Below are 23,871 nucleotides of genomic sequence, written 5' to 3'. Positions count from 1 at the left end.
TCCCGCCACCGCTGCTGTGCTCGCCAGCTGTGAACACGGCTTCTGGCTGAGCGGTGCTCCCCCTGTGGGAGTGCACTGACCACCAGGAGGCAGCTCCTGCATTGAGTGTCTGCCCCCTTGTAGTCAGTGCACATCATAGTGATAAGTCGTTCTGGTTGTTCCACATTAATGGTGGCTTAGGCTTTTATTATATAAGATACTAGCAATTATAAACCTACTTTTGCCTCACTCTGAATGTCCAGTGTTCCTACATCTGAATCCAACTCTGGAACAATACCTGTAAGGACACTGCTGACTTGATTACAAAAAAAGAAAAGCCAAATTCCTCCAAAATTGGCACTAGAAACTGAATTACAAATTGGGAAAGAAATCTGAATGAAGATTGATCCTTTCCTCCCGAAAGTTCTGCCTTTTGACCCTTAAGCCTTTTCCTGTTTTGTTTTGTTTTTTTTTTGTGTGTGTGTGTGTGTTGTTTTTTGTGTGTGTGTGTTTTGTTTTTGTTTTTTCTATTCTGAGCCTGCCCAATTGATGCTGTGTTCACCTAATGGTAGGTATACAACAGTTAGCACAAAGGACAGTCAACAGTGGTAGAAGGACAATGAGGCTGGAATCATAGCCACTTAGGCTCAAATTCCAGTTCACATGATCATACTTGCCTTGCAGATGAGCAAGCGTGTGAAGACAGAAATACTAGTATCTGTAAAATAACCAGGGCCACAATGGGTACTCATTTGTCAGTATTGAGGTCATGTCATGTGGATAGAGGGCCAGTATATCACATTATCTTCCAGGACATCACAAAATAGGGAGCTTTATTCTTATTTACAGGAACACCTAGGCAGCTGTTCAAAGAGTTGAAATAGAAAGGTATCTAGGAAAACAGTGTGATGGAGAATTGTCAGCCTAAATCCAAGCAACGGGAGAGGAGGCTTGTATTACACTGACAATTCTTTTACTATCAGTTCTGATCTGGTAGGAAAGAAATCTGTATGTTTTAAATGCTTATACTTTCCAGAAAGCTTTGGACAACGTTCCAAAGTGGTGTTGAATAGGAGATGAATTAAGGAGTGTTTGGAAGGCTTGGGCAACACAGAGTATCCACAGATGGAAACTTCTCAGACTAGAAGAGAGCATCGGATGGGAATTGCCTCCAGGGTCAATTTCAGTACCGCAGTTGTGAATAATGCTAGATGTATAAGTCATAAGCACACGAAATGCAGTTCCCAAGTTTGCAGATACTATAAATTCTGCAGGCAGGGCAGATAGGGAAGGAAGAAGAAACAAGTTTCAATTTGGTTTGGCTTGTTTCCTTTATAGAACTAAAGGAAATGGGGATGACACATGTTTTTCCCAGCTGAAAAGTGTAAGAATAGCAAGTCAGGGGAAAAAAGGAACCATCCCAGTAAATAATAAGCTTCAGCAAAAAAAAAGGAGAGAAGAGTGAATGCAAAGGTCACAGAAATGACCAGGGTTAACCAGGCAGCGGAGAGCATCCGAGGACATGTGACGATCAGTGACCATTGGGCAGCACAGGCGGAGCTCAGAGTCGGGCACTAGCTGGTCTCTGAAAGCCTAGTAGGTCTCCAAAGGTCCCCCGAGCAGTTCACTTATTCTTCCCAGAAAAATGGTCCTAGCAAATGGCAGCGTTCCGAAAAAGTAATTAACATTTTTGTCATAAATGAGGAAAGCACTGAAATAAACCACAAGTGGAAATTCCTCCATGTTCTAGGTCAGGGACAGCACATTTTTCTTGAAAAGGGCCAGAAAGTAAACATTTTAAACTCTTTAGCCATCCTATCTCTAGCTCAACCACTCAGGTCTGCCACTGAAGCATAAAAGCAGCCAGAGAAAATACTAAAACTGGCCCTGGCCAGGTGGCTCAGTTGAGTGGAGTTTCAGCCCATGCACAGGAAGGTCATGGATTTGATTCCTGGTCAGGGAACATACCTAAGCTTGCAGGTTCAAGCCCTGTTTGGGGCATGTATGGGAGGTAACCTGTTGATGTTTGTTTCTCACATCAATGTTTCTTCCTCTCTTTCTCCACCTCCCTCCCTCTCTAAAAATTAATTAAAATATCCTATATAATAAAAGCCTAATATGCTAAGTGTCCAGTCAGCCATTCAACCAATCAAAGCATAATATGCTGATGATATGCTAAGGCTGCTCAACCGCTCGCTATGACATGCACTGACCACCAGGGGGCAGATGCTCTGACTGGTAGGTTAGCTTGCTACTGGGGTCCAGCCGATTGGGACTGAGTGAGATGGGCCGGACATGCCCTAGAGCCTCCTGCAGTCCCTCCCTGGCTGAACAACTTCCTGCATCTCTCCCAGGCCCGATCATGCACCTGATTTTACCAGGTGCAATCCGGGACCCCTCGGGGGATGTCGGAAAGCCAGTTTCGGCCTGATCCCACAGGCAAGGCCAAGGGACCCCACTGGTGCACGAATTTGTGCACCAGGCCTCTAGTATATTATTTAAAAAGAAAGAGAGAAAATACTGAAACTAGTGTGGCTGCATTCTAATAAAACTTTATTTACAAACACAGCTGACAGCTGACTGGAGTCTGATTATCCCTGTCCTGAGTCAGTCATTTTATGCAGAGGTTTGTAGTTTGAAATGAACTACCCAGTAAGCAGATAAAAACCCATATTAGCAAATCCAAGACTTCATGAATTTCTGAAGAGAAGGAAGCTGAACCATTTGGCAAGCAGTATTAGGACAGGATTAAGAATGTGTGGTCAGGTGGCCTTTCCCATTCCAAAAATATTTTCTATACTTCCACCTGGAGCAATCATGAAGCTTCCGGCATTAAATAACTTTTAGTTGGCGATTACATTAAAAACAGCAAAAGTTGTAAAAAGTTGCCCTAGCCAAATGGTGATATGAAACTCTTCCTGAACCTCAAATCTGTTCCCCAAAATATCTGCACAAAAGAAAACTCTCCCTTGCAAGTCTCTGGGCTACTATAATTTCTGGTTTCAGAAAAAATTCTTGCTTGTAGAGGAGTTCTTCTCACAGCATTTTTTCCCCTTCAACCTCAAACTATTTAAAATCTAGAATATTCTTGTTAGTGATTGTCCATTTCCCTAAATAACTACAAACCTTGGCACAAATTGCCCCCCAACAAAAATGAGGCCAAACCACATGCCTTCCAGCCATTCAAAATCCAGAATATTCTTGGTAGTGATTGTCCATTTCCCTAAGGAACTGCAAACCTTGGCACAAATTGCCCCCCACCAAAAGTGAAGCCAAACCACATGCCTTCCTATTAGGCCCCAGTGGATGCCTGGATGTAGTCAGTTTTTTAAAAGGTCAAAGGTCATTCCCCATTCCTGATTCCACCCTGTGCACTAGCTGAGCAAGTTACTTCCCCGAGCTTTAGCATCCTCTCTATAATGGGAGGATAATGTCACTCTAGTAGCATGATAGAATAAAATTATCTAAAGCTTATACACTTGTCTAACAAATATTGGTTCCTACTCTCCCCTGTGGTAGATTTGATTGTCCTTACCTAAATAGTCCCTAAGCAGGAAAAATAAATAAATCTGCATTTCATTGTAAGGAAAAGTCCTCAACAGCACCTCCTAGGAGTTTGGAGCTGATGTTCTTTGCACAGCCTCCCTTAACTTTGCTTATTTGCTTCCAAAATTACTTTTTTCCAACTCTTATTTTTTAACACTTATTTATGTACATTTTTGCAATTGCAGGATTCTGGCTTTTTTTCTTTGTGTTCTAAGATTTCAGTATTTGGTTAATAGTGTTAATACAGTTATGGAAAAAAGTAATTGTCCTTATTCAGAGATTCCTGAGTCAAGAATAGAACTGAGGCTGTTGCCAGCCCAGTCAGTGTGCCATGTGGCCCCAGCCTCTGCCCCTCTTTTCCACTCCCAGTGCTACCACCAAGGTAGATGCATCATGGCTCCCCCCTCGCTTCCTCCCACAGCAAACCCCTTGTCCCCTGCCCATTTCTGCAATTCACATTTTTGTCCTTGGAAGCCCTACATTTCCCAATTATTTACCTATGTCAAACAGTTTTGGCCCAGCCGGTAAAGCTCAGTGGTTGAGCGTCGACCTATAACCAGGAGGACACAGTTCAATTCCTAGTCAGGGCACATGCCTGGGTTGCGGGCTCGATCCCTAGTGTGGAGCGTGCAGGAGGCAGCCGATCAATGATTCTCTCTCATCATTGATGTTTCTGTCTCTCTCTCCCTCTCCCTTCCTCTCTGAAATGAATTAAAAAATACATATTTTTTAAAAATGTTTCTCACAACAGCCAGAATACATAGGCTCAGACATGAAGGATGAATGACAGTGCTGATGATGACATCAACAACAACAGAATAATAATAACCTGCACTTCCACATTTTTTTACCATAGGTCAGACACTTTTCTGTGTTCTTAAAATACCTGAAGTCATGTAGAATATTCTCAGCAACTCTAGATAAGTGCTATAGTTTTCCACCTTCTATGAATGATGAAACTGTGCCACTGAGAACTTAAGTACATGCCCAAGGTTACACAGCTGGGAAGTGGTACAGCTGGGGCTGGAATTCAGCCATTATGGCCCTTCAGTCTGCTCTTAACCAGTATGCTTATATTGTCAGTGTGATTGTTTTAGCTCCACTACTCTGAAAGTAACCAAACAAGCGTTCATTGAGTATTTATTCAGCATGCCAGCATTTTGCTGAATACTGAAGAGGGAACTAAGAAAGAAGTAAAATAGTTCCAGTCCAGGAGCATTTAGTTTACAATCTAACTGAAGAAATGAGACACTGTAGAATGGAAAGGGCTCTGTAGTACAGCTCGGAACAACTCTGCCAGATCAGGAAAGGGAGGGATTCTTGTGGGCTGTGGTAACACAGGAAGTAGAACTTGAACTTGTCCTTAAGGGATGGAAGAATTGGAAAGATAGACAGGAGGAGAAAGAGCATGAATTCAACCCCAAGCTAATAACAAGGAGAGTCAACGGTGCCATTTTGACTAGAGAGATGTTTGTGTTGGGCTATAGGGCAAGTAACTTGGAACTGATGAAGAAGATAGTTATAGAGAAGAAGGATATACCTACGATTTCCAGCTTCCAATCCTGTATTGAGGCCTAAAATTTAGAATGCTTACTTGTTAGGGGGAGAGGCCTGAGATGGTATAAAATCATGGCCCATGCAGCAGGTGGGTATTTCTGTGTCCAGAGCTTGAAAATTTCCTCTGACAACTGGAAATTTCAAAGAGGAATTCCAAGATGGTAACATAGGATACCACCACCTGTACCACAAAGATATATTATTTTTAGATGCATCTGACACTTAAGCCTTTTTACTTAGAAAACAGTAAGAATGAGTCTGTGTACTCCTTTATTTGATCCTCATAAGAACTCTCTGAGGTCAGTATTATTCTAAATTTGCAGGAGGGACTTAGAGGCTCACAGAGTTAAAAGGCTTACCCAAGACCACGACATGGCTCTGTGTCTCTTGAGTGAAGTCAGGAAGTCTTCCCCTCCAAGGCAGCTTCCATGGTTGGTCATGGAAGTCACATGAGAGGTGGGCCTGCACAAGACAGTGATGTTCACAGTTAACCAAGGGTTCAGAAGGGCATCATGGTGCTACTCCACTCAGAGAATTGCTATAAACTTTCCTTTGGACACTCAGAGCTGCCTTCTTTTCAAACAAGAGCACTTTCTCGTTGTACATTACAAATGCAAAGGAACAACTTCACCTCAAGGAGCTTGTACTGGGTAGGACTGGCCCACAGGCACTTTGCCCATATCCTACTCAAATGCATGATGAGGGTTTTACTTGTGTAACTAAAACAATTCTTTGTACTCTCTCAACATCTCCTTATTTAATTGGTAGAGTGTTTGAGAAGTCATGCTTAGAAGCTTACTAATAAAAGCCACCAGAAAAGCAAAACGGCTCCTTCATTTTCAGGTTAAAAGTATGACCAAAGAAACGAAGCACTAAGTTTTAGCTCAGTAAACCAAAAGGAAAGTGTGGTGTGGGTATGGGAGGAAAGCAGCTAGTATTATTATACCTAATATGACCACAGTACCATTTGCTATGTAGATTTTAATTAGGCCCCATTCCATGACCCCTCATTCTCTGATTCTTTAAATTCCAAAACAACCCCAGAGAAATCTTTTCTGGTTTTGCTTGGAAAGCAGCACCACATTTCTGTGCCTGTGCATTCTGAAACAGTCCTGTCAAACTCAAAACCTAAACACAAGCTGACAGAAGTCAGCTACTAACAAATTAAGTTAAATTAATAGAGTAGATGCCTGAAGTATAAAGGAAATGTGTGTTTTTTCCAGGAACCTCTCTCCGTAGATGCCAGGCTAGATAGAGAGCCTACAGCAAACCTCACTCTCACAACAAGCCCTTTCCTTTGCCTTGTCATGTTTCCTAGAGAGCCCTGCATGGGTACCCTCTTCAGAACTATTGCGCCCACTAGTGGCAGCTTCCAAACCCCCGTCTACCGGTTTTATGGGCATATTAAAGAAATGATAGATTGGGGGGAAAGTGCTGGTCCAAGAAACCTTATTTCAAATCCTGACTCTGCCATCAAATTACTACGGACCCTTGAGCTAACGAGTTCAGTTTTGTGAATATAAATAATTTATAAGTATATGCAGTACATGACAAATTTAGATTTTGTCCCATGTAGATTTTTGTCTTAAGATGATATTTAAAACTGTTTTTAGGAAGACAGATACTTAAGCTTTTTTATCTTTGTATAGACAGTTTACAGAATAAAAGAATATACAAATGCTAGTCTCAAGCCCCAGATTCCTTTCCATTTCCTGTATTCCCATCTTAGCTCAGACACTTATGGTTTTGTGCCTGGTGTCATGGATCTCCTCCCTTCTCCTTGCCAACAATGCATTCTTCTCCAGGCATTAGGCAGAAAACATTATGGCTCACTCAGTAGATGAGGGTGTGGAGGAACTCGTGCAGCTACAAACACTAACACCCACTGAAAACCATAATTGGTTCAGGCCCAGTTGGGGAGAGGGGTTTACATCCTCTGCATGCGATCAGGCAAGGGCAGTCGTTCTATGGGGAAAAATATGATCTGTGAATATGAAGAACTAACCATAGGGGGGAATTGGCCAATATCATGTGCCTCTCTTGCTTTCTTGAAATCTTCTCATCCCCACCCCCTTCTCACGGGTAAGCCTCCATTCAGAGTGTCCAACATTATCAATGGAAGGGTCATTGAAATACCAAAAGATGGTCTGGAAGTACCTTATCAAGCTCATTTTAACAGTTCCCTCTGCTGAGTAGGAAAACATACTTCAACTGGTTTTTAGACATTGATAAACTGAAATGCAGGAAGGTGAAGGGATTTGCCAATGATGATAACATAAATCATAGCAGGACCAAAATAAAGTTCAGTAGACCTGCTCTGAATGTTCAATTCAAGAATTCTTTCTGTAGAGGAGAGAGAGTGCCAATTTTAGGGGGGCAACTGTCCTGGTGGACTTGGGAATTTAACAAATTTTAATCCATGCCTTTTGAGTGTGATAAAATTGAACAATTATCTATTAAGTTCTATTATCCTGAGTAGTTAGTCATATTTAAATTTGCCTAAACCTGCTGTCCATATTTTCATTTGGAAATTGTTATGGAGGCATACATGTTCCTGGGACATCATAAAGTTTTGAATAATAAAGTCAATTTGTAATTTTTCAAATCTAAAACAGCCTGAACATCGAATGAGATTTGGAAGTAATACGCTATTATATCTGTTAAGACACCTTTAGAACACAGTGATATTATTACTTAAATATTGCATGGCTTACCAAAGATACGTAAATTGTATAGTCATCTTTCTCTTATTAGTTCCTTTGAAATAAACTAACAATGAACATGTGATTATTTGAGACAAAACACCCAATAGCTGATGGATGAGTGACTGAATGGCTGGATGAGTGCTATCACAATCTCTCCTGGCCTCTGTGCCATCCCTCAGCTCTGGTTCAATGCCACAAAAGCTTGATTGTCCCCAGTAATCACAGTGATGGTCTGGAATGGCACTGAAGCAAACACAAACCATCCAAGGTTTTCTATTTCCTTGCCCATTTTTTTATTGCAGCTGCCCATATATAACTAGATTGAAGATTGATGTAAGCCTTGCTTTTTCTCTTCCCTGAGATAGGAAAGAATAAGCAATGCAAAAAAAAATAAGCAATGCAATAGGCCCAAAGCCAAAAGTAGTGCTGAGGGGGCCTGATTTGGTGCCAGACTCCTCAGCCACCTCAGAAAAATTAGGAGCTCACTAGACCAGTGGTTCTCAACCTTCCTAATGCCGCGACCCTTTAATACAGTTCCTCATGTTGTGGCGACCCCCAACCGTAAAATTATTTTCATTGCTACTTCATAACTGTAATTTTGCTACTGTTATGAATCGTAATGTAAATATCTGTGTTTTTCGATGGTCTTAGGCTCTACAGCAGCGGTTCTCACAGGTTGAGCTGTAGAGCCTAAGACCATCAGAAAACACAGATATTTACATTACGATTCATAACAGTAGCAAAATTACAGTTATGAAGTAGCAATGAAAATAATTTTACGGTTGGGGGTCGCCACAACATGAGGAACTGTATTAAAGGGTCGCGGCATTAGGAAGGTTGAGAACCACTGGTCTAGAGGCTGTGCCAAACTGCAAATGCCATAGAGCAGTGGTCGGCAAACTGCGGCTCGTGAGCCACATGCGGCTCTTTGGCCCCTTGAGTGTGGCTCTTCCACAAAATACCATGGCCTGGGCGAGTCTATTTTGAAGAAGTGGTGTTAGAAGAAGTTTAAGTTTAAGAAATGTGGCTCTCAAAAGAAATTTCAATCATTGTACTGTTGATATTTAGCTCTGTTGACGAATGAGTTTGCCGACCACTGCCATAGAGCAATACTGAAGAAAGAAAAGAATTGTAAAATGGGGAGAATGTGTTGCTAAGGCAGGAGAGCCGACTCCCTGTCTTCATTTTATCACCAAGTCTTGTGAGTTCTCCTGAGATTTTTATGGTTTTTTTCCCTTTCCTGAAAAACAACCCCTGCTACCTGCTTGCCTTCTAAGGATGGATATTAATATATTAGGCAACCAGATCTTTGAACCTTTTGAAACTTGGGAGTTGAAAATAATCACGAAGGTAGAAATGACTGACTCTAAGAGTGCAAAATCCAACTCTAAACCATTTCTGTGCTGTTGAATTATTTATCAACCTAAGGCCCTCCCAGGTCTGAGTACTGGATCTCTGAGCTTCCCACTGTGTCCTCCGCTACTGCCCTCTGGATCCTCACCTCCACAAACACATTTCCGTTATCATCAGCCTCACCAAGTCACCAAGATATCAGCTTCAAGTCATCCTTACTCATTAATCTGCCTCCCTGCCATGATGTAGTAGTTAGCTCTTATAAGTGGTCTAAGTCAAGAGAAGAAAAAATAGGAGACTGAGGTTGAAATGGGTTTTGAAGTCCCTGGTGTAGGCACCCACAATTTCATTCTTGTAATTCTTTTCAAGTAAAGCAAAGAGTCTGAACTAGTGATTATTCTGGAATAGTCTACATGACCCCAAAGGGAAGGTGTTGCCTTCATTCTCCTGGGCACCTCCTCTACAGAGGGCCCTCTGCCAAATATTGTGGGAGCTAAAATAAGTAAGATCTGAGTTTTGTGCCCATAATGTTTGCAGACTAATGAAGACAATAGATGTGCATAAGACTACCTGAAATGGAGAGGTAACTACATGTATAATTGCCTTCCAAAGTACACATCAAGATCCTCTCATTGATATTTCATTTTTGGCTTCCTCTCTCCCTCTAGAAGCTCTGTCTACTTTCTCCCATCCAACTAAGCTCCATTCCTCCTTTGTAATACTGCCTTTTCCTTAATACTTCCCCAGACCCATCTGCAGCATTCATTCTCCCTCCCCTCTTACCCCTAAGGTGTATTCTGTGTATTTAGTACACTTGTGCTATCTGCTCCAACTGGTAGCATTTAGATCAAGTAGTCAATAAGCAGTGTAAGCAGTCAAAGCCTCCTTATTTGGTGTTGCTACCAGAATCACAGCAATCACAGTGGAAAGAGAGCCTAGGTCCTGAGTATCATTTTGTTAAAACAGGATTCTGAATGTTCCTTGGGTTCCCTCCTGCTTTACCAATACTGATTTCCAAAAAGGACTCAACTGACCTGGCCTACATTTTTCTTTCTGTTGTTCCAGGATTCTTCTACAACCAGATGATTCCTTACAGATCCTGGCACCAGTGGAAGCTGATGTGGGTTTCTACACTTGTAACGCCACAAATGCCTTGGGATATGACTCTGTCTCCATTGCCGTAACATTAGCAGGTAACGTGGAAATCCCTGTTCAGTTCAATTCAGAAACCATTATTGGGTGGGTGCCTCCAATGTGCCCAGCAGAACCAGGGACACATAGATAAATGAAATCCGTGCCCTGCCTTCAGGAAGCTTATAATCTGTAATTATAATTAAAGGGAGGTGATGTATAGTATGAGGTAGAATGAAATAAGTACTCTAAGTGATAACCAAAGAGTGTGCAAAGACATTTTCATTCCATCCGGGAGGGCTTAGAGTTAGGTTGAGTGGAATTTTTATAAGCAGAGATAGGGGAAATGTTTCAGACAGAAAGAACATGAGAAAATGAGATGTGCACAAGTAAGTAGCATGTTGGGAAACGTAATTGTGACCTAAAATTATTGACTGCTCTTTTGGGATCCTGTCATTTCTCCTTGTTACACCCGTTGCAAAGAAGACTTTAAGACCCATTGGAATTGGAATTCTGCGGTCACAGTTTGAGCCAGGAGTGCTCTGATTCTGTTTTGTTTTGTTTTTTTCAACCTCTTGCTCTAATGCACCTGCCAATGCTTTGCCTTTACCCACCAATGTTACGCAAAAACAGTCTACACAGGGCGAATTAAGAAAATCAAGATTCAGATTACAGTGTCTCCAAGGTTGTGGTCTTATAGTAGTGTACTTTTATAAAACCTCTTTTATATAGGACAAATCCTTGCCTTTGAAACTAAAGAAATCCTTAGATTCATACCAGTTGAACCAGTGTTTTCATTTCTCAGAGGCCAGGCAACCTGAGGTCAACCAGCCACTCAGCTAGAGGGGGAGAGAAGAAGCAAACTGAGGTCTCCTAACTCCCAGCTCATTGTTCCCTCCATTTCCCACCTGATCCTACCCAAATCGGATCCTTTTTCTCAGACCTGGGCCAGGCAATCTTCGTGGCAGGATGTTGCATGTGTTTGTTTTTATTCTTTTCAATTGTTGCTTCCAACAGATGATTCAGTAGATGCTAGAAAAGCCAACATCACCCCACACTGACCTCATCGGTCCATGCTGGGATTATGTTGTCACACTGTTTTCCAGTCACACATGCTACTCCCTGGCATATCTGTTCAGCAACAGTATTTCTGCCCCTGTGACCTAAAGCTGATCTGAGAAGGGCCCTTTAGCAAGAGGCTTTGCAGAGAAGATGAAAGTCAACAATGAATGAGGCAAGCTAAGGAGCCTTGGGTAGATTAAAGGCTGATATTATTAATGCCTATTTTTTTGTGAATAGAACATTTGCGTTTCACCTAATGTATTCCAGTCACAAGCTTTATTCCCCTCTTTAATACAGAGTCCAGATGCTCAGCACCAGTCTTGTTAAATCTCTTCTGCCTTCCCACCCTCCAACCTCCCTTAGCAAGGGCACTGCTGACATCCTTCCAATTGAGGGCAAACAGTGGCTCTTGGGGGATTACCTCTCTTGTTTATATTTATCCAGATACCGTTCAGCTCTGTCACAAACTCAATGCCCTTTGTTCACCTGCATTTAATACAATTAGTGGAAACCTGTCTAGAATTAAGCAAGGCAATTGAAACATCAGGCCTGTCTTCAGCTCTTTGAAGAGGAGCTATTGGAGGCTGCCAAAAGGTTCAAAGCCAGGGAAGTGAGACAGCAGCCAGAGAGGCACCAGGGAAGGGGGGGAGAAAGGGGCTGCCTGGTGAGGTAAATCACAGACCCTACCCCAGGACTTAGGGCGCTGCGTCCTGTGCTGCAGTGGTGGGGTCTGTGCAGGTCTGCTGGCAAATCTGCCACACAGTGCCTCGAAAAATTAAGGCTCAGACATATACTTTGCCTTAAGATTGTATTTGTATCTTACCTGGGATTATCATCTATCCCTGCATCAATGTCTACACTCACAGTATTAAGAGGCTCACCAGCTACTGTTCTGAGCATACTCTCCACCAAGTATTATTAACATTTGGCAATAAATAAGACCTGAGTTTTGTGACCCATAACGTTTATAGACTAGTGAAGGCAACAGATGCATTCATGGCTACCAAGAATCAAGAGGTTACGATTTCCTTCAAATGACATCAAGATCCTGCATAGCACTGTATAACATATAACCTAAAATAACCCAAATTGGGGAGAGGGGGGTGTGCATTTTTAAATCTGATTACCAATTATACTGCTTATTAGCTGTGTGATCTCGAACAAAGTGTAAAACCTCATTGGGTCTTTGTTCTCATCCATAAAAATGAAATTAATAATATTTTATAGAATTGTTGTGACGTTAAATAAGATTGCATGTGTGAAAAAGCACTTAGCCCAATGCCAGGCACATAGTTCACACTCAATAAATGTTTTCTGTTTTTTCTCTAGCTTTTCTAAAATGAAACACATCCTGAAAGCAATTCTAAAATGTGTAAAACATTAGCTCAACTTTGCTTCCACATATTTTTCACTAGAAGTCTTCACACTGAAATTTTTCAAGTATGAACTTAGGAGCTGGTTCCGCTCACTTACAATCAGTTCCTCATGGTAAATATCCATGCTTCTGTGCTCTTAATGACATTGCAGAGTTTTTTTTACCTTCAGTTTAGTGGGAATGTAGACCAAAAGGAAGCGGGGGAATGTTTTGAGGCTCAAAGTGCTCAGGTGTTCCCATGATTTCGTAAGGAATGTATGGACTTTGGTCTTGCCAATGCACCTGAGTTGACCAGATGCAGGGAAATTTGTTCATAATAATTCACAGGAGCAATTAAGCCTGCGGGCTCTGGAGCCTCATAGTCTGGATTTGAATCCTGGCTCTGTCACTTCCTAGCTATATAACCCTGAGCAACTTCTTTATATTCTCTGACTCGGTTTCTTTATTTGTAAAATGGTGATAATAATAGTGCTTGACCCGGAGGGTTATAGTGGAGATTAAATGCATTCATCATGTAAAATGCTTGTAATTGTGCCGAGCCTATAGCAAGCACTCAATATTTATCAGCTATTACTATTATTGTGAGAATAATGCAGCAAACAAAAGCCAAGTTATTTTTGCAATAGGGAATATTCTTTTAAAGAGCCCTTTGTAGAGTGCCTTTGTGTATGTCTCAACCTCTCCATGTCTCGGTGTCAACTGGAAGATTGAATTAGCCATCTGAAAAGTGGTCGGAGTGCCTGGATTCAGAGCAAGGGAGGTGGCTAGTGACAGGCATATTTCACATGGACCACAGAAAGGGAGGCCTGGTGAGCTCTCCCTGGTCCACAGCTAGACCTCTCCTCTGCCCCATCCTTTGACTTGAGTGAGTTGCCACTTCTGCCTCTCAGATGCGTTGTAGGGCCGTTGCTACTCTCTCCACAATTTGTATTTAAACATGTAAACACCATTTAGTTTCAGACATGCCAATACAGTCAAACCTTCCTTTTTCTGCTCTCTTTGGGCCTGTAAGATATCATCTTTTGTGCCTTTTGCTTCTCCCCAAACTCATCCATTATGTACTGATTTTATCTTCTAAGTCTCAGAGCTTTGAAAGTACTTGGCAAGTGTTTCTCAGCGTGGAAATGTTTCCCTATCTATCTCCCTGGTTCAGGACACTTACAGACATGTAGATCCAGTGGCCCAAAATTCCTTTCTGTCCTAAATTGACTTAATGGAATGCCTCTTCCACTGCTCAGAATATAGATGAGACTAACATACAGTAGAGTGGAGGAGGGAGTATAAGAATATCATCAAAATGTCACCTACCTAACATTTTGAGGTATTGATTACTTTTGTGTCCAGGGCAAAAACAGTACTGAGTAAAGGAGAGTTTCTGGTGTGTACAAAGATAGGCACAAAGATTGGAGAGCCATCTTGACTAGTCAGATCCAACACTCGACCAGGTTGCTCAGAAATCTTCCAAGTCTGAATGGTGTGGGCAGCATTTTGAAGGAAAGCAGTAGTATCCTGGTAAATTGCTTCAGTCTGGATCAATGGAGTTTAGCTCTACTTTCCAATGCAGATGAGGCCTGTCCAGGTGTGGAACATTGATGAAGTCATACCCAGAAGGGAAATGTTTTTGGTTGTCATTGATTTTATAAGATCACAAAAAAGATACCGTAAGGCCTGCCTGACATCATCAATGGAGAATGAGGGCTGAGGGATGAGCATAGCTTTCATTGAAAGGAGAGAACCCAGATGAGCTCGTTCAAAGTTTTCACAGGAAAGGAGAAACAGAAAATACTTCTCCTTTCCTGGCATGTTTTTCTGCTTTTTTATGAGTTGAATAGCTGACACATATTGTGTCTAATAAAGAGATCACAGAAACCACTCTGGGAAAATAAAAATAAAAGGCAGTTGTTTCTGAAATTCTTTCTCTTGCCCTTCCCCGCCATGATTTAGTAGCTGCAATAAAAGACAAGCAAGTTTGTAAGCTATTCATAATGGAAGTCATTTCGAATTGGCATTTCTGGATTTTTCATCCAGCAATTCTGTTAACCAGAGGGGAATTTTGCTTCGTAGTGAGTTTTAGACTCAGGGAGGGCCTTGTCACCAGTGACAAAGACTGACAAAGGAAGGTTTACTCTGGCACACTAGATCAGAAGGAGAGGCAGACAAGTTTGGCTATGTTCCTAATGGTACTCTGAAAAGCAGGCTAATTAATGGTCATTGATTGATTCAAGCTGCCATGAATTGACCTCATTATCTGATAGAATACTGAGTAACCAAGGCCTTTAAGTCTTCCTCAATACATACACATGTGTAGCATGCCCACTAAAGACTAGCTATTATAGAACTTGGATTAAATGGATAAAATTATAACAAAAGGATCCAGCTTACTCTATATCCCAGTAGACTACAAATCTACAGGTGTTCCCATGAGACAAACAGGAAGTACAAATGGTACAAGCTAGCTCATCTCAAATTCTGAAAGAGCAATTCCCACAGCTACCGAATGGAATGAGGAAAGAGTGGGTGGTTGGACAGCTGGTGGGACATACCATATCCTCAGTGAATTGTTTCTAGGAGAGGTACGGCATCACATAGCTGTCCTAGGTATGGAGTCCCTAGCAGTTATGACAGAACCACTTGCTGCCTTAGTCTCTTGAGGATTCATCAACTTCACTTGAATAATTAGAAGAAATAGCCTGAGTAATCTGACTCATGACATTGGCAAAGCATATCTTAGGAAAATGGATGGAGAAGAGGGAAGCAATGCAGCTGGGAGCTAAGCCCCACCCACCTCCTTAGGTACTAAGGGCCCTGATACACACACACACACACACACACACACACACACTAGAGGCCTATTGCACAAAGATTTGTGCAATAGACCTTCCTTCCCCTGGCTGCTGGCACCGGTTTTCCTCTGGCACCTGGGACCCAGGCCTTCACTCTGGCCGCCGCCTTCTGTCTTCCCTCCAGCTGGAGCCTTCAGTCTTCGCTCCAGCCCGAGCACCACTCCTGTAACTCCCCCCACCCTCCCCCTCATAACAGGCGTCCCGCCCCACCCAGCTGCTCCGTGCCTGCATGCGTGCTGCCCAGAGGCCCGGAGCAGCTGGGGAGGCAGGGATGCCGCCATCTTTGTTGGGTTAATTTGCATACTCATTCCTGATTGGCTGGTGGGTGTCATGAAGTGATGGTCAATTTGCATGTTTCTCTTTTATTAGTGTAGATATACACTGAGTGGCCAGATTATTATGATCTCTAAACACATAATAATCTGGCCACTCAGTGTATATCCTATATAATAAAAGGCTAATATGCAAATTGTTCCCTCGACCAGGAGTTTGACCAGCAGGCAGGCCGACCAACCGCCCATGTCCCCTCCCCCTGGCCAGGCTGGCTGGACCCCACCCATGCATGAATTCATGCACTGAGCCCTGTATATATATATATGCACATACTGAGTGGCCAGATTATTATGCGTTCAGAGATTATAATAATCTGGCCACTCAGTGTATATCCCAAAGACACACTGACTAAAAATTACAAGGGCAAGGAAATTCCAATTCCTTCTCAGTTTCTGTGCAAGATAATTAGTAGTCACAATGTTGACCCTGAATCATTAAGAAATGGTTAAATCAGGTTAAAAACTACTTTTCTGCTGTACCCAGGTATAATTTAGATACCATAAAATTCATCCATGTGAATTTAAGTAGGAAATTCAGTGATTTTTTTTTCCAGCAAAAATTTTAGGTTGTCTAGCCATCACTATAAGGTGCTGTGTGTTTTTTAAAACTTTATTGAAGTATAGTTCACATACTATGACAATTCAGCCATTTAAAGTATACAATTCAATAGCTTTAGTACATTCAGAGTTGTGCATCCAGCACCATATTTAATTTTAGAGCATTTTTATTATCCCCAAAGTAAACTCCACTCCCCACCCCACCCCACTTCCACCAGCCCTAGGCAACCACTAATAATACTACATCTCTATAGATCTGCCCATTCATCATGCATTACATGGTCCTTTGTTACAGGTTTCTTTCACTTAGCATAATGTTTTCAAGGTTCATCTGTGTTAGAGCACGTATGCTGCATTCCTTTCTATGGTGGAATAATGGTCCATTGTGTGACTATACCACATTAAATTCATCACTCATCAGTTGATGGGCACATAGGTTGTTTCCACTTTTGGGCTGTTAGGAATAATGCTGCAATGAACATTCACATGCAGATATTTGTGTGGACATATGTTTTCATTTCTCAGGTATACAGGGATGGGCAAAAGTAGGTTTATAGTTGTTCATATGGAAAATAATACATTGATCCTATCTAATAAAAGAGTAATATGCAAATTGACCATCGCTCCAACACAGAAGATGGCTGCCCCCATGTGGTCAAAGATGGCTGCCCCCATGTAGACACAAGATGGCCACACAAGATGGCCAGCAGGGGAGGGCAGTTGTGGGCAATCAGGCCAGCAGGGGAGGGTAGTTGAGGGGACCAGGCCTGCAGGGGAGGGCAGTTGGGGGGGACCAGGCCTGCAGGGGAGAGCAGTTGGGGAGGACCAGGCCTGCAGGGGAGAGCAGTTGGGGAGGACCAGGCCTGCAGGGGAGAGCAGTTGGGGAGGACCCAGGCCTGCAGGGAAGAGCAGTTAGGGGTGACCAGGACTGCAGGGGAGGGCAGTTAGGGATGACCAGGCCTGCAGGGGAGGACGATTAGGGGCAATCAGGCTGCCAGTGGAGTGGTTAGGGGGTGATCAGGCTGGCAGGCAGAAGCGGTTAGGGGCAATCAGGAAGGCAGGCAGGTGAGCAGTTGGGAGCCAGCAGTCCTGGATTGTGAGAGGGATGACTGACTGCCCATTTAGGCCCCATTCCTACCAGGATGGGGCCTAAACGGGCAGTCGGACATGCCTTGAGGGGTCCCAAATTTGAGAGGGTGCAGGCTGGGCTGAGGGACACCCCGTGCACGAATTTCGTGCATCGGGCCTCTAGTTACTAAATAATAATACTTGAATAAATTCAGTTTCACATGCTCATAGCTGTAAACCTACTTTTTCCCACCCCTTATATAAAACTAAAAATGGAATAGCTGAGTCATGTGACACATTCATGTTTAACTTTTTAAGAAACTGCCAGTTATGTTCCAGAGTGGCTGTACACTTTTCACATTTCTACCAGCAATGTCTGAGGGTTCCAGTGTCTCTATATCCTCCCAATATTTGTTGTCTATTTTTTTTTTAATTCTGGCCATCCTCATAGAAATGAAGTGATAGTTCATTGTGATTTTAATTTATACTCCCCTAATGACTGACGGGGTCCAACATCTTTTCATGTGCTTATTTGTCACGAATATATCTTCTCTGTTGTGATAACTTTGGTGATGTAAAGACAGGGCATATTGCCTGTGTATTAGTTTTTTATTGCTGCCATAACCAATTACCAACAACGTAGATTGTTAAAACAACACAAATACATTATCTTACAGTTCAGTATGTCAGAAGTCCAGTACAGTCTTGCCAGGATAAAACCAAGATGTCAATGGGCTGCATTCCTTTCTGAAAGTTCTGGGGAGAATGCTTTTCCTGCTCATTTGGGCTGTTGGCAGAATTTAGTTCCTTGTGACCTAGGACTATGGCCCCTGTTTTCTTGCTGGCTATACACTGAGCTTCTAGAGAGGGGGCTGCATTCCTTAGCTCTGGTCCTCTTCCCCACCTTCACTGCTAGCAGTGGTGGTTGCCTCTCGTGTTACCACTCTGACAAACTCTTCTGCCTCTGTCTTCTGATTTTAAAAGCTTAAAATAAAAAAAAAATAAAAAATTTTAATTTTTAAAAAGCTTATGTGATTATACTAGGCCCATATGGATCATCTATACTAATAATAGACAAATATGTAAATTGATCGTCCCTCCACAACACCCACAGCCAATCAGGAGTGAGTATACAAATTAACCCAACAAAGATGGCGGGCCTGTGGGCAGCATGCATGCGTGCAGGTGCCAAGCAGCCAGGGGTGGGGTGGGGCGTCCCCGGGACCCCGCCCGCTCTGAGCCTGTGGCCAGCACGTGCTGGCGCCAAGCAGCCAGGGTCCCAGGGATGCCCACCACGTAGCCAGGGCGACGGCGGCGGGTGTCCCTGGGACCCCACCTGCTCTGAGCCTGTGGCCAGCACGCAATGGTGCCGAGTGGCCAGGGTCCCAGGGATGCCCACCACGTAGCTGGGGCAACATGGCAGGCGTCCCTGGGACCCCGCCCATTCTGAGCCTGTGGCCAGCATGCGCACGCGCTGGCGCCGAGCAGCTGGGGTCCCGGGGACGCCACTGGAGTGTCCGGTCCTGTCAGCCCGGCCTGGGGATGGCTGGAGTTCGCAGTCCTTTTGGTTTCTGCAGCCCCTGGACCAGAAGCGGAAACCTAGAGCGCAGGGAGTACCAGGAATTCTGGAAATCGTAGTTCTGATGGCAGACGTGTTGCAGGATCTCCTAGACACTAGCGCAAAGTGAGCCTGGAGCAAGTTACTGTTGCGGGTGGGGGATGGAGGGAAAGCAAAGGTGAGAGACATAAGTAAAATCAGAGTGTTGAGGAAAAATTAAAAGGAAGATATCCTGCAACTTCTAGGAAATCTCCACCAATGGAGCAAAGAAAAAAAAAGAAAAAGACCTCTATTATTCTGTGAGCACCAAACCAAACTGAGTTGGGGTCTCAGACAATTCACTCATATGATTGCAAAGACCGACAGAAACTCCCAGATTGGAGAGGGCTCCCAGATTGGAGAGGGTGCAGGTTGGGCTGAGGGACCCACCCCCGCCCCATGCACAAATATTGTGCACTGGGCCCCTAGTGTAAGATAACCTTTTTATTTTGAAGTCAGCTCATTAGCTACCTTAATTCCATCTGTACCCTTAGTTCTCTTTTGCCACGTAATCTAACATAGTCACAGGTTCTAGGGATTAGGGTGTAGAAATCCTTGGAGGATGATTATTCTACCTGTCACACTCTCTGTCTTAAAGGCACAGCTTACTTTCATCTGACTATTGCCAAAGAAAAATGCAAATCTAATGTGATAGACCTTTCAGTTTTTCCAAGTAAGCTAAACCAAAACACACACACACACACACACACACACACACATACACACACATACACACACACTTTTTTTTTTAATCACTCCATTTTTAAGTGAGCCCAACTAGTTTTAAATTTTTAATAATTCTTTTCAGGCTAACTTGTCTGTGTCCTGAACATAAACTGAAAGCTACCAGTGCCTTCTGGTTAAATCTTCCATTTTCTGTGTTCTCTGCTCATCTATTCCATCTCACTTCCTAGATATGGTCAGAGTATTACTCAAAGTATAATAACAATCTATTTTATTAGATTACACTAACTAAAACCGTGTAATGATTTGGATGGGAGAAGAATATTTATTTTTACTATTACTAAATAAAAAGGAAGATTGTTATAAAATAAGTAAGATTCTAGAGAAAGTATTTGTCTCATTGGAAAATTTAGAAGCAGATTTAGAACTGTAAACCTGTCATTGTAAAGAAGAGGGGTTTTAAATCCATGCACACTGGGGTCTCTTTTAGACCTAAGAGTTCTGCAATCTCTAACATGCAAATAAGGTACAGCAATCCACACCCACCACTACCAGCTATAATCTCCCCTTACCTCAAATTTTAACGTTTGCAAATGCACTTCCTTTATATTTAGGAGAATAAAAGACTAGATGGCCAAGTACAGCATTGGCAATATCTTGAAAAAATAACAGCTGAGAGGAAAGTTCTCAGCAGACTAGTGAGAGAAAGAGGGCAGAGTAAACAGAGCTGGTTGAAAGGGCAAATGCTGACTTAGGAGCCAGGAGATGGAAGTGAAGGAGATATTGCAAGAGGAACAGCAGGACAGGATGGAGTTAAAAGTTTTCTGAGCTACAAAATGTGAAAGGCATTTGGAAGGAGAACCAGACTTAAAAAAAAATCATGCATTTTAATATGACTATTATCTGTAACAAAGCCACTCTTGTTGAAATTGCCAGGTAGCCAGATCCTGAAAAGTATGTGGCCAGTAAGTAATGGTAATTGATTATTAGCAGTATCCATCATTAGTGATTCCATTGTATTAGATGTTGTTGTTATTTATCAGTGTTTCATAGGTTCACAATGATCGTGGTCCTCTAAACTTTACTTAGCTCAGGAGGTTTTAAATTCTTCAACTGAGAATTCTCATTTCAGAGAGTTTTCACAGCTTTAACTCCAGTGGCCCTTGGAAGGGACCTATGTTCATTAATTATGTTGTAAGCAGAGGCCAGCATTTCTTAAGGCATTGCTTTGATATTCTCACTGATTACAGAGCATTTTCCATTGATTAAATCTGGATTTATACAATTTTATGCATTTATATAATACTAGAGGCCCGGTGCATGAAATTTGCGTGCGGGGGGGGGGGGGGTGGTGTCCCTCAGCCCAGCCTGACCCACTCCAATCCAGGCTCCCAACTGCTCACCTGCCTGCTTTCCTGATTGCCCCTAACCACTTCTGCCTGCCAGCCTGATCACCCCCTAACCACTCCCCTGCCAGCCTGATTGATGCCTAACTGCTCCCCTGCCAGCCTGATTGCCCCTAACTGCCCTTTCCTGAAGGCCTGGTCACCCCTAACTGCCCTTCCCTGCAGTCCTGGTCACCCCTAACTGCCCTCCCCTACAGGCCTGGTCCCTCCAACTGCCCTCCCCCGTAGGCCTGGGTTCCCCCCCCCCCAACTTCCCTCCTCTGCCTGCCTGGTCACCCCTAACTGCCCTCCCCTGCAGGCTTGACCACCCCCAACTGCCCTCCCTTGCAGGCCTGCTCGCCTCCAACTGCCCTCCCTTGCAGGCCTGGTCCCTCCCAACTGCCCTCCCCTGCTGGCCATCTTGTGGTGGCCATCTTGTGTCCACATGGGGGCAGCCATCTTTGACCACATGGGGGCAGCCATCTTGTGTGTTGGAGTGACAGTCAATTTGCATATTACTCTTTTATTAGATAGGATATATAATTAAATCTAGTTGTATATAATTTCTTAGTTTTGGGTATTGAAGGTAAGTGAAATTTATAATGCCTCATTGCTTATACTCAAATATTTTCATTAGTGAGCATCACTAGCTGATTCACCTTTCTTGTGAATTGAGATTTGGGTCTGCCATGGGTAACACAACTGTTTTCTTGAGCAGTTTCATGGGAATCACCAGTAAGTCAACCTGGTACACATTGAATTTTGAGTCCTTAAAACTTGAGTCCTGGCCTCAGTGGGACTTTTTTAAATTGATTTGAGAAAGAGAGAGATATCTATAAATTTGTTGTTCCACTTATTTATGCATTCATTGGTTGATTCTTGTATGTGCCCTGTCCGGGGATCAAATTCAACAATCTTGGTGCATTGGGATGATGCTTTAATCAAGTGAGCTATCCAGCCAAGGCCACCGTGTGACTTTTAAGCTCTTTGTGTCTGACCAGTTACTGGTTCCAGTTTGGAGAAAATGCATTGTATTTAAATTATTTTTTCTAATTATTCTGAAGCCCTCACAGTTCTCCAATATAGAAGCTGTTAAGTTACTACTCACAGATTTGTTCTCGCTCCTCTTTCCTATCTTTCTCCTCTTTCTTTAAAGTTTTTTTCTGTGAGTTTTCTTAGTTTATCAGAAGTTCCCTACACTATTTGCTCCTCATAGCATTTTCTCTCTCATAGTGTTAGCATTATGATAGCCAACATTTACTCAAACCTCATGCTGAGCTAAGACACCCTTCTAAGAGCTTTGCATCCACTGCGCTCATTCCTCTTCGCCATGGAAGTAGACAACTAAGGCACAAAGGGGTTAAGTAACATTCCCAAGGTCACTCAGCTATTGAGCGATGAGTCCAGACACCTGACATGTAGGCTGCCACTTCTCATGGCCAGGCGCACCACCCGCATCACTAGTTTATCATGTGTGCCACTATCTATGCTTCTCTAACCCAGAATCTGTATCCGAGCAGTACTCCCAGAAGACTCTGAAATCACTTAGTTTAGGTGTCACAGTCTCAACCTGTTTGCCATTGATGCGCTCTTTCTGGAGCTCTCGGTCATCACCAGCCCTGCCTGCTGCAATCCTTGTTCCCGCCATTGCCCAGTTTCCAGACATCTGCAACACACGCACGCATCCTAGCACAGATCACATCTAGCTGAGCAGTGAGAATCTGGAATTTCTGAAGTACAATGCATTTTTTATGGTTAGGGATAGTAAAGAACCTTTTTAACTGATGTTTGTGACACGTTCAGAGAATTGAAAGACCCGTTCGAGTCATTCCTTCAATAAGTTAACAAATATTCACTAAACCTGGATCAACTAGCATTTGCTAACTACTGTAACAAACAAAATCATAAATACATGCTGGCTAAAACATGATAGATTATTTCTTGCTCACATGAAGTCTAAAACCAATGATTGCATAGAACAGTGGTCGGCAAACGCATTAGTCAACAGAGCCAAATATCAACAGTACAACGATTGAAATTTGAGAGCCAAATTTTTTAAACTTAAACTTCTTCTAACGCCACTTCTTCAAAATAGACTCGCCCACGCCGTGATATTTTGTGGAAGAGCCACACTCAAGGGGCCAAAGAGCCACATGTGGCTCGCAAGCCGCAGTTTGCCGACCACTGGCATAGAGGGTTTTTGTGGTTCGCGTCCAGAAGTGGCACACTTCATTTCTGCCCACATTCCATCTGCTAGGACGCAGTACCGTTCCCACACCTAAGCAAAGGGGCTGGGAAATGGCCTAGCTGTGTGCCCAGGAAGAAGAAGCAAAGGGTTTGGCAGATAGCAAATCATTTTCAGGCATGGCATCTAACATGGAAGGCCGCATGCTATTATAAACAAAGTCTCTATTAGCAGAGGCCTGGACTTTGTGCCCTAAGAAAAAGTTACTTATAATGCTCTCTATTCTTAGCTGCACTCAAAAAAACAAACCTGCCGTCTCCTCTGGCTCCTCTCTCAATCACCTTTATACTGGGCCAAAGGTATTCTTCAAGCACACATGTTCAGAGTGTTCCCCACTGGGCTTTGGTCTTACCCAGAGCCACACATAAGGGAATGAGGTGGGAACCAGAGCCCAGACTAGAACAGGAATGTATTTCTGAGCATTTGCTTCTGGGGCTTCATCTGTCCCTGC

The 23,871-nt window shown here is 43.1% G+C and overlaps 1 protein-coding gene across 2 annotated transcripts in view; it reads left to right on the top strand.

The window, feature by feature from the left end:
* The window catches only part of ADAMTSL1 (ADAMTS like 1), a 409,739-nt gene that overhangs the window by 294,425 nt on the left and 91,443 nt on the right, over window positions 1-23,871 (top strand). For both annotated transcript variants that reach the window (XM_080667642.1, XM_080667641.1), the window contains one exon: window positions 10,206-10,333. In XM_080667642.1, the coding sequence (XP_080523768.1) occupies window positions 10,206-10,333 (128 nt within the window). The remainder of the gene's footprint in view (window positions 1-10,205; window positions 10,334-23,871) is intronic.

This window comes from Plecotus auritus, assembly GCF_963455305.1.
Source record: "Plecotus auritus genome assembly, chromosome: 5".
Taxonomy (NCBI): Eukaryota; Metazoa; Chordata; class Mammalia; order Chiroptera; family Vespertilionidae; genus Plecotus; species Plecotus auritus.
This window is presented reverse-complemented; position numbering and strand designations above follow the sequence as displayed.